Consider the following 11,901-nt stretch of genomic DNA (forward strand, 5'->3'; position numbering starts at 1 on the left):
TTCACCGTGATGGCAAAAATGGGAGGATCAAGTTCGAATATGATCAGAAAACGACATGATGCAATTGCATTCCGTTTAATTAATTTTAACATTTTCTACATAAATTATTCTCTACATTTGAAATAGTTCTTCCAAGAGCCCTTTGGAAAAACATACATTATCAGAAATGAAGTTAGATGGGGAATAACCTGAGCCCGAATAAAACGTAGCCCATTTACTGATAGCCGAAAGAGCAAAATTTGGCAGTACTGCAAAGAACGAAATGTGGAATACAGAAAAAACATCTGGACGATATCACAATAGACTAAAATGCTGATAGCAGTGATTATGTCCATACAAGAAAAAATAAAATAAAAAAGAATTGCCATATTATCATCAATACTTTCAATGTTTGGAAATTGTCCAAACATTTCATCAAAATTCAAGAAGTATTGTCGCTGCTGAAAGAGTATGATCTCCTCGCGCGTCGAGTAATTGACAGGATGGAAAGTAAATTTTCTTTACACGATATTAGATCGTTTGAGGTCTTTTATCGACTTGTAAATTGGTCTATCGTCTTGGTAGAACAACGGTTTTGTTTTTCTTTGCCGTATAGGTTTTTTTCTGTTCGGCTGGATCATCCAATCGAACCAATAACTGATCTGGTCCTACAGTAAAAAATCGCTGAGCATAAAATATCAAGCATATCCCAAAATAAAGAGGGCATGATCTTGCCTGCTTGCTAGTGTACCTTCGGATGCTTTTGGACAGCATTCACATCGTCACTTGACTATTGGATATTGCATACATTGTTATGTTACTTAATTGGTCTGACTTCTCTTGACATTCTGGATAATGATTGGTGGATTATCCAGTGAAGGGCCGTTGCTAGTGGTTCTGGCGTTGTGTTGTGGTAATTAATCGAATTTCAGACCATCTTTTCGCTTCACGACACGTGTTTTATTGACTAAAATATATCTTTTCTCCTCTTTGGTGTACAGTGGAGGTAAGAATGATTTTACTGTTGTCTTGATTCTATTGCAAACACCAACGGAAACGCACGAACACACCGTCAAACTATGACAGCCCCACGGGCTTAGTAATTTAGGAACAGGCGAGTATGCGGCTTTAGAATCGCTTAAACTGCTACAGTGCCGATTCCACCGGTGTGACAGAACAAAGGGACTGCCGACCGTTACCTGCTATGGCTTTAAATGTCGCTAGGCTAGGTTCTCGTCTACAGCCCGGATGTCGCTGGATAAGCTGCACCCCAATGAGCCGCTAGGTCTGCTTCTTCACTGTACTTGCGGATTCCAGTCGACAGCTTCTTTACTGGTCCTTTCTGGCGACGCTATTATTCTTCAGCTGACGGATTTCTTGCCGGATTTCCTCGAAATTAGGACCCGGCACGCTGTTATCATTTGTAGGCACTCTTCAGTTAACTTCCGTTCCGCCTGCCTCTGTTATATCGCCACTGAGGTGCACATCGAAGAACTCGGTCCTCCTTATGGCGCCTTTTCCTCTTCAGGATCGTGGTGGACTCATTCCGAATCCCGTCAATACTTGGCCAAATTCTCTCTCATAGTAATGCTTATATAATTTTCCCAAGCACTTTTTTCCCTCTTCATTGCTGTCAATTCTCGTCAAACCAGTCATTTCGAGTGCACACGGGGTCTCTTCACCTAGCACCGCTGCTGCGTCCAGCTTGATAGTAAAGCGTATCCTATTCTATCCATCTTCGAGGGTCGGAGCACCTAGTTCCGCAAAAAGTAGGCCTTCATCCAGTAAGCGCGCGTAGTTCTCGACAACCTGGAGGTTGTTTAACTGTCGAATGATTAACCGAGGAGGGCGGCGCTTGGTCGCGAAGTGTATACCGTCGATAGTTTTGAGCGCTACTAGCTGATGACCTGAATCCACGCCCCATAGAGTGCGCATGTTGGCGATTTTCGAGAAAAACTGGCTCTCGGTGAGAATACCGTCGATTTGGTTCAAAGTTGGTTGGTCAGCTGGTCTCCAGAGAGTAGAGACAGTTTAAGAGACGACCTTTTATTTTCAATATACACGTTCTCTCGCTAATAGCTTCCCAAATCGAATCGCGTGATTCTGCATTCTGCCCATGAATATGAATATGAATATAGGGTACTACCACTTGCTTTAGCAGAACGTCCGTTCATAGCAAAAAAGAATGGTACATATTGAACGATCGGTCATATTAACTAGATCCTGTATGAAGGGCCAAAAGGGAATTGGCGGGTAAGCAACATCATTTTCACGTGCCAGGGGTATTGAGAATCGCCTTCCAGGGACTAGATCCATTAACCAATCGTTGAATAAGCCCTCTTAATGCAGAATGACCCCGGCAAGTGGGGAGAAAGGCCCGCTCGTTATCCATGATATGTTGTTAACCGGACCAAGGTTAACCTTAGAAAGTTGGCTGCTCCACTCTCCCTAAGCACACCACTTCAAACGAGTGCCCTGATGGTTATTATATATGTACATTCATATATACAATACAATATAGAATATATTATAAAAATAGTTTAATTTTTCTCTGGTAATAATACACAAATGAAAGCAGAGTACTTATTTCGAGTTTTGCATAGTTCTTGTGGTTCCTTGTTATGGTTACAGGAAAATCATTAGTATATTATTTAATACAATAATGGATCATGTGATTCAGCTTGCCTAAACTACATTTGTAAGATTAGACAGCCGGTGCCACACGACAGCGCAGCTCCTAGCTCGGTTACTTCATTTCAAAGATGGAGCATTACCGGGTATGGTCGCGTGGAGGCGCTAGGTAGGAACTTGGGACGGCCAGAGCTATGTTGAAAGCTTTGTTATGTTGCCTTCCCCATTTCATACCCCGTGATCCTGCATTCTGCCCATCACTAAAAAGTCCCCACCTGTTGTTGGTCGCCCCACCACTCTGATGAATTGGTCCTTGTCATTACGGATCCTCGGATACAGTTCCAGGTACCAAGCGTCTATTCCATTTCGTTCATGCCGAATGTTCCGAATAGAATTTTCTTGATTGTTCGTAGTAAGGTAGGTTCAGATATCTTGCCTTACTAGTGAAGTCTCGTGATGGGTCTACCTTCTTAGCTTTAGTACCAAGATTTTCTTAATTCAGCCGCCTGCTCCGGATTAATTGAACGCTATCGTGAACCGCACTTAACCCGGAGTAGAGCCGCGCATTTAGTTCAGGAATCGTCAAGCCATCAAGAGCTGCCATTGACATGCGACCAGACACGCAAGGTAGTCAAAGCTACTGCTCGTAGCTACTTGACTACACTCAGCATTCGCACAAATTTCTTACCCGGTTAACCTCAGTTGCACCTTAGGGTGATATCGCGAACAGGTAGGGATAGGAGTTTTACTGGAAAGACGCTAAGGGGTTCATTTTATACCTACATGCGCGCCAGGAACCGATATATACATTATCCAGCCCTTAATCAACCAATGTCAAGTCCGAATGTCAAGTCTGTGACTTGGGCCAGACACAAATAGAAGGTGGGCCACAGATCTTTCAAAAGCATGATTTCAAATTATACTTGATTTTACATGGCAGATTTCAAATTATACTTGAAGTTGGATATAAAATTCTACTTAAAATTGGACTTGAAATCGTTTATACCCGATTTTACTTGAAATCAGACATGAAATTACAAATTAAATTGGACTTAAAGGGTTTCTCACATTAGTTTGCACCACGTAAGAAACGCGGTAGAAAATCACCTAATTGACCGATCCTTTTTAAACTTTCGGACAATAAAATATAACCCATTAGTAAGCTTTTGGCATATTTATTTCATTCAACTACAATACCATAACCGTATACGAGCACCTTACGCTCAACTCCACTCATAAGGTTCTGTACAGCAACTGGCTGCAGCTTCTTCTGTACGGAAACCCACTTTTTCTTCCTGTCTTTCTCAGATTTGACCTCCTTGGGAGGCTTCCGCAGTGCCTGCTTTATAATAGTCCAGTATTTTTCGATGGGCCTTAGTTCCGGTGCGTTGGGGGGGTTCATGTCCATGGGTACGAAACTAAACCTGTTGGCTTCATACCACTCCAGGACATTCTTTGAATAGTGGCACGAAGCTAGATCCGGCCAGAAGATCCCTCGTAGGGCCCTCGCGTTGCTTCAACAGAGCAAGCAGACGCTTCTGTAGACACTCCTTGAGTTAGATCTGCCCGTTTACAGTCCCGGTAGTAACGAACGATGTACTCCATTTGCCACATGAGCAGGTCGCTTGCCAAATGATATATTTCTTCGCAAACTTTGAAAGTTTCTGCTTCCTTATTTCCTCCGAAACATCAAACTTGTGCTGGCAGGTAAAGAACAGTAGCCCCGGAAGCTAGAGGAAGTCCGCCTTGACGTAAGTCTCATCATCCATGATGAGACAATGAGGCTTCGTCAGCATCTGGGTGTAGTTTCCGAACCAGTGACTTTCTCACCATACTTTGCCATTCGTCACGATTTGGACTAACTTAGGTTTGAAGTTATACCTCATGATGACATTGACGATGTAGTTCCTCATTGGATATTCAGTTGGCAGGCCGCTAGACACGAATGATATATCGCAGGCATCGATAAATAAATAGCTGCAGTTTTTGCGTTGTCCGCTGAGACGCAGGCAGTGCGGATTTAACGTTTGAATTGACAATTCGGGTTTTCGTAGGTATGTAGAGTGACCTGGTTTAAGCGTCAAATGTTTCGCAGACCTGCAAAGGCACCCCTGGCCTTCCTGATCCGTGTGGCTATATAATTCTTGGTATCACCATCGGGCCTTGCCTGGCTACCAAGATATTCAAAAGCGTCTACCTGCTCAACTTGTCCCGCTACTGTGAAGCTGGTGTGAGTTGTCAGTGTTCACTACTAGACATAGTTTTTGCTACACTAACTGTGAGACCTGCTGCCTGGGATCTCTCGGAGAGCTCATCCAGCTTGCTCTGTATATCGTTTCGGCGTTGTGCGAGCAAAATTATTTCGTCGGCTAGGTCGAGGTCCTTTAGCTGCTCCATCGTCAGAGGATTTGAAGGCAATCTTCGATTTGGTCTACTGTCAATTGCTTCGACTAATATCTCATTCATAACGATGAAACAGAAACAGAAGCGGTGATAAAATGCAGCCCTGTCTCACGCCAGCAGTAACCCTTGTAGGGTCGGACAAGAAGTCTTGATGTGATGGACTAGCTTATCTGGACCCAGTGCTGACTGGGTCATATTTCATTTCATATGTATAATTAGTTTGCAAATAAGAGTTGCGTACTGATATGTATGCAACTAAATCGTATTCGACGTGCAAAAGCCGCTTATCCGTACCATTTTGGAGGTGATATACGCACTGAGGAATAATTTTGAGCGATATACTTTCATAGGTATTTCAATACGATAAGATCCGATTAAGCGCTACCAGCTTCATACAACTATACAACTTTGTGCTGAAAATCGTTTGTTTGTCAGCTACCAGCATTATAAACGATAGAATATCAACTTGTGCGCGATTTATTGAGCTTTATTAACGAATTCGAATTTGTTAAGAGATATTTACGATAATTTTCATACATTGATATACGAGTTAGTGCTGGCTGGGGAACTCCTCTACGCTTAGATGCGCCCCAGATGTTTTCGTGGTTGAGTCGGTCGAGCGCCTTTACGAAGTCAACGAACACCAGCAGAAGAGAGTCCTGGAATTCGTTAATCTGCTCCAGTGTAATGCAGAGCGTTGTGATGGTCTACACATGATCGGCCAGCATGGAATCCAGCTTGCTTCCGCCGGAGAGAAGCGTCGATTTTCTCCTGGATCCGGTTGAGGATTATCTTGCAGCGTACTATGAGAGTAATACAGAGCAGCGTGATGCCCCGCCAGTTACAGAATTCAGTAAGGTTTTAGGGACTTTGACCAATATGCTCTGCATCCAGTCCAGTCCAGCCAGAAAAGTTGCGTTTTCCCATATATGGCTGAAAATCTGATGCATCATCTGGGCTGACAGACGGGTCAGCATTGAGCATCTCGGCTGAAATGCAGTCTCTCTGGCTCTCTATTAGATTTCATACTCTTGATGGCTGCTTCAATTTCATTCAGCGATGGCGCCTTCGAATGGACGCGATTAATTCGACGAACTGTTGGCGTTGTTGTCATACGCTGCTGGTTTTGTTGGTCTCTGACATTTGAAACTCGGAAGAGTTGTTGAGTCCATCGCTTAAGCTGTTCTGTACGGTCAGTCAGTAGCTGACCAGCTCTTAGCGGCATCTTTGTATTCAACCTGGCAACACTAAGGTGACGAGAAATATCATACAACAAACGGATATCACCATTGGCGGCGGCGGTGTACCCTTGTTCAGCTAGGGCTCTCTGGTCCCGCCTACAAGATCGTTTTCACAGCCCTTTCCAGTTCCGCCTCTGGTTGACGGCTCTCTTAGCGGATCTAATCCGCGCTCGCTCAATGCCGGGTGTCGCATTTCTCCGCTCGTCGATCTTCCTCCAAGTTTCATCCGAAATCCGCCCCCTCTGCTCGCTGCGCGCTTTGTCGAGGGATTCGTCACTGGGCGTGATGAAGGTTTTCTTGATGCCGGTCCATTGCTCCTTGACGGTTCCACCAAGTGGCAACTCTGAGGCTCGGTATTCAAGTTGTTCGACAAAGGCCCTTTGCACCCCTCCAATCGGCGGACGTCGTAAAGGCCCCCACCTTTTTCCACTCGTTGTTGGACACGTACGACGCTCAAACGTATCTCAGCGATAACAAGATGATGGTCGGATACAATATCAACGCTGGGTTTGTTGCGTACATCAAGAAGACTTCTTCGCTATTTTCGGCTGATGCAGATGTGGTCGATTTGGTTTTCTGTTCGGCCGTCGCGGGAAACTTACGTGACATTATGTACTGGTCTATGGGGAAAAAGCGATCCACCAACGACCATGTTGTTATTACCACAGAATTCTGTAAACAGCTCCCCGTTTTCGCTCATCTCTCCTAGGCCATGGCGTCCGATGACGCGTTCAAGGTCCGCGTTATTTCAGCCAATCTTCACGTGGAAGTCACCCAAGTGGATTTGGATGTTCCCCTTCGTGATTTTCTCAACCTCGGCTGGCTGTAGAAACTCTCTTTCTCCTGCAGGCCGGCAGCATCTGTTGGCGCATAGCACTGGTTTGCTGTGAGGTTTCTAACCCGTATTCTGAATCTGACAACGATTATTCTTTCGTTTATCGGGCTTCATTAGACTTTATCAAGGCCGCATGTGCCCCTGGGCTCAAAAAGAATCCAACTCCTCTCTTTCGAGAAGCATTTTTACTTCGTAAAAATGACTTGCACGCATGATATCTTATGTTCGTCAGTACCCGGCGAGCGGACCTCGCTCAGTACTAAGATTTCAAGTTTCAGGCGGCCAGCTTCTCTTGAATCAGCTTGTCCTGTTGGACAAGGGTTAGTTTTTTCATGCTAAAGGTCGTTGCCAATAATCCAGAATTTCTTCTTACATTTTAAATAACTTTTTATTTTCCGGTACAGAAGGTTGTTAACCTAAGGTCTTATCTCGCTGACAGGGATGCCATGTTAAGGTGAGCCGGAGCCACTGTGTAGCCTTTCCTCTTAGTGTACGACAACCGAGGTTGCGTACCCCAGACGGGACCACGTGGAGGTAGACATAGGAGTTGATGAACAGAGGTTATGAAATGCACATGTTCATCCTTTGCCAGATATTTCCATTGTCGTGTACATCTTCCGGGATCGTGTTTGGTTTGTTTATTGTCGTGATTTGGAGTCACTACTTTTCTCTAGGTCAGCTCGTTTTTTAGCCTGATGCACAGATAAAGACCAGATTCTCAGCTTCCGCCCAAAAGCGTTGGTCGCTGTTTTTGTCATCGCTGCGGCTTCCGGCTCTTGGTTTAGCCCCAATTCAGGTTTTTAGGTTGTCCAGTTGACAAACGTTTTTAAATTTACTTTTTAATATTTGTTATAGCAATACCAGTTTAAATGGCTTCATAAATATGAATCTAAAAATCTCTATTTTTGTTTGACCTAAAAGAATATTTTACTAAATAAACATGCACGCAATTGAGTATTGCGTGTTTCTTTATGGTATTAGTTTTACCACCATTTCTTGCTCTAATCATAAATCATTATTTGATCATGTGCTTTTTGCTGTGGAAAACCTGCCGCTGATTTAAAAGCCTTCCACCAACCATTTTATCCTATTCCATGTCGAAAATTTGACCATTCACAAGCAAATCGAACACTGTATCACAGGCACCAGTGCATCATTTAGTTCTAACTCCATCGCCATCACGCAATTGCTGCGCAAAGTCAAACCACCCATCAGAAACAAAATAAAACTCAAAAATCACTCCTCAAGCCCTCTAATCTATATCCTAGCCAGAATCTGACGTATACAATTCACAAAATTGTTTTCCAAAAAATCTAAAAGTAAATCAACCCCTTACCAACAAACGCAAATCCGATACCACCCCTTACACAGCAAATGCCCAAAGTCCAGACGGCCCAGGACTGCATGCGATAGCAGCAACCGGCGGTGGCGTAGTGCAATATACCCAGGCCCAGGATGGTCAAATTTACGTACCTCGTAAGTATTGCCAAGCTTATGGCGACAGACCCGTACCCTATTCTCATGGTTTCGAGCCAAACCCCCACAACAGCAATCAAACAAAAGTCAAAGGCGTAATGCTTTTCCTTTGCCATAATGTCGTTTTTGGTTTTTGTACGTTCTTTGCGCTTCTCTTAGAATAAGTAGTTTTTTAGATCGTAGTAGGCTCTTGAGTGATTTGTTTTATACTTGAGAAATGGTAGATTTTGATTAGTATTCTTTTCTTCTTTTTGTTCTTTTTTCTTTTAAAATATCCTTTTACTTCGTTTACGACACAAATAAACAAACAAACAAAATAAACCAATGTGTTGCGTTTGTTATTTGCACGTTCGGTTTGTTTCTGCCTCCTGTTTCGTCATGGTGTTTAAATGCACGTGCACAATAATAACAAAAATAAAAAAAAACATCAAACACGCACACATCAAACAAAACCCGGAATGTTCAACAACGCAACAAAAGATCTCTTTCCCAATGCAGTCATGGGCGGCAACGTGCAGCTGGAAGACCAGTCACGCAAACGGGAGATGCGCCTGCAGAAGAATCGAGAAGCGGCACGTGAGTGTCGACGCAAGAAGAAGGAATACATCAAGTGCCTGGAGAATCGAGTGGCCGTATTGGAGAACCAGAATAAGGCCTTGATCGAGGAACTCAAATCCCTGAAGGAGCTCTACTGCCAGCAGAAGAACGACTGAGAAGGACCGGACGAAACTACTACCGTTGTTACTGTTGTTACTTCTGCCGGCCGGCGAAGGGACTTCAGCAGTCCCGTCTCGAGGTAGAAACTACCATCGAATAGGTTTATTATTTTGTACCATGCAAGTGTCTCTTGGTAGACACGGAAATTTAAAGAGATAGAGCGACCGAGGGAATAATAGGAAAAGTAAAACGAAGCAAACCTGTAAAAGGCACGAGGTAAAAAATATTCTCCCTTGGTGTCGATTAGAGTGCAGGACACAAACACACATTTTAAGATCCATCCAAGAAACATTTACACAAACAGGAAAACTGAAAATTTAACTTTTAGAGCACCCCACTGGATAATGCCATATGAGGAAAAGAAATATGTTCTTAGTCTATTGAAAGGCAGGATATGCATTAAAAATGCATAAAAACGCATACAAAATAATAGACGTTTTACTTGGTGTTCAGGGGGTAGCGCTTAACGAGTGTCCATGTTTCTATTCTTTTTTCTGTTAGTAGCATTAGGAAAACATATTGTACAGTGGATGAAACAAAACAAAAAATTACACAAAAAACAATGTTTGTTGTATTTCTTTATAGTTGTACAGAAAGATAGCGCTGTAATTTGTAGCTCTTTGAACGGTACCTATTCAGCGCTGTTTCAAATTTTTTGGATTACTAAATTAATCAAATATGTGGAGAAGGATGACTACCGCCGTCAGAAAGCTAAGCGCGGAGATCGTAGATTATTCAGTGTGATGAATCCTTTTCCTTTCCTCAAAGAGGTCAACGAACTACTCGACGATTGTTGTGTCTGTTTAACAATCATCGCTAGGGACAGAATTAAATGCTTTGTCTGTTTTCTGTTTTTTTGAAACTGATTACTTATGTGTGCGAGAAAAGCACACTTTGTGACACTGTAAAATAACTTTAGCGAAAAAAGAAACGAAAATACTGAAGCAAGATTAGCAGGATGCAAAGGTGGAAACAAAAACTTAGGGCAAAGGTAAGGAACCCCTACTGGTAAAGAATGTTGCTAAAGGCAAATGTGTACATTTAGAGAGATAAAAAGAGGAAAACTAATTTAAGAGAAAACCATTTTTACTTATACACAAGAAATACCTATATATTGTATGTAATGACGTAAGAAAGATATAAAATAATAAAGAAAACTCTAGGAGGCGAATTTTTACTAAGAAACTAAACTGAATTGAGTGAGGTGAATTTTCTGAACTGTGGGTTAAGAAATTTACGACGATATCAAAAAGGTAAACAATGAAAAATGCTATTTTTCTGCATACAAAAAAAAAAAACAAAACAAAACAAACATACAAAACTAGTGTAGCAGCATTTGTGCTGCGTTTGATTTACACAATACTAAGTCCGGCACCGAAATTTCTGTGTCTCAAAGTTAGTAACAAGATAGCAGATCTTGTGAGTGTCAAAATGGAACATTTTTGGACCACAGTGGCACCAGAATCAATCACGTGTAGTGCGTGAGACGAATGCCGGGAGACAGAAAAAATACAATTATTTGACGTCAAGTAGCTAAATTCCAACCAACAATGGAAGATACTGTTAATTGAGAAAGAAAACAAATATAAATAAATTGATGAAAGCAAAAGCAAAATCAGCAGTTTCGAAAATCGGAAAGAAAACTGTGACCTAACCCGAAACTCTTCCCAACAAAGAGTACAATTGGAGATAAATATTTTTTAATGATAAAGATGGCAGTACCAAGTAAAGCAAAGCAAAGCCTAGGTGCTACATTCCGTTATCGAGACTTGACCTTCTGTTTTTATACGACAGACTTCGCAGCCAGCTGTTAGAGTGCAGGTCAATTGCTACGATCCTATTGACTCTAACAGCCTCTCGCAGCCTAGAGCCCAGAGATTCGAACATACGACGACTGGCTTATTAGGCCAGCGTCATACCTCGAAGCCAACTGGGAGGCAGTACCATGTACCATGAGCAAACTCCCGAACATAGAGGTCTAATAATGATAAAACAAGCAGAGCAGGAGTATTTATAAGGTGATGTCGTTAGAATCGGACTACAACGATTTTACGGCTTGGCTCAACTGCAGCCAGTGTTCGTCGGTCGTCCCGGTTGTTCTTGTGGGAGTAAGAAGGGTGAAGGTGAAGGGATTCTCCAAGTTGCCATGAATGGTAAGTATGTTCATACTTTAAATCATCAAAGCGTCACCTTTTAACTATTTTCCCAACATATCTGGTGATCCAGATTTCGGCTCATTAAGACCTTCTCAAGCACTCTCGTATCCGATTGCCCAGGCTGTTCTTTCCCTAACAATATTCTACCAGAATATCCCGGGATTAAGAACGATACCGCCTGGACCGTAATCCCTCTACTTCTCAATTACTACGGCGTGCTACTAAGTGTTAAAAAACATCTACGATGTAAGTCGGTCCCCTTGGTTACCGCTGGCAGTTTAGAGTAAGTCGTGGTACGCGTATCGCTGCTAGTCTACATATGTTGTGTGTTGTGTCCACGACTAAAATATGTATATTTAAGTCGTGTGTTGTGTCTACATTAGGCCAAATTCAGACAACCTTGTTTACTCTGACCATGCTTCCTGTGTGTAGTAACTATGTGACATAGCTGAAACAATTGGTA

General features: G+C 42.7%; 1 protein-coding gene across 4 annotated transcripts in view; it reads left to right on the forward strand.

Moving 5' to 3' along the window:
• LOC128732403 (cyclic AMP response element-binding protein B) overlaps positions 1-10,886 on the forward strand; it is a 32,805-nt gene extending 21,919 nt beyond the window's left edge. For all 4 annotated transcript variants that reach the window (XM_053825653.1, XM_053825673.1, XM_053825661.1 and 1 more), the window contains 2 exons: positions 8,461-8,565; positions 9,046-10,886. In XM_053825653.1, coding sequence (XP_053681628.1) covers positions 8,461-8,565; positions 9,046-9,278 — 338 coding nt within the window. In that variant the 3' untranslated portion in view covers positions 9,279-10,886. The remainder of the gene's footprint in view (positions 1-8,460; positions 8,566-9,045) is intronic.
• Positions 10,887-11,901: the final 1,015 nt, after the last annotated feature.

This window comes from Sabethes cyaneus, chromosome 1, assembly GCF_943734655.1.
Source record: "Sabethes cyaneus chromosome 1, idSabCyanKW18_F2, whole genome shotgun sequence".
Taxonomy (NCBI): domain Eukaryota; kingdom Metazoa; phylum Arthropoda; class Insecta; order Diptera; family Culicidae; genus Sabethes; species Sabethes cyaneus.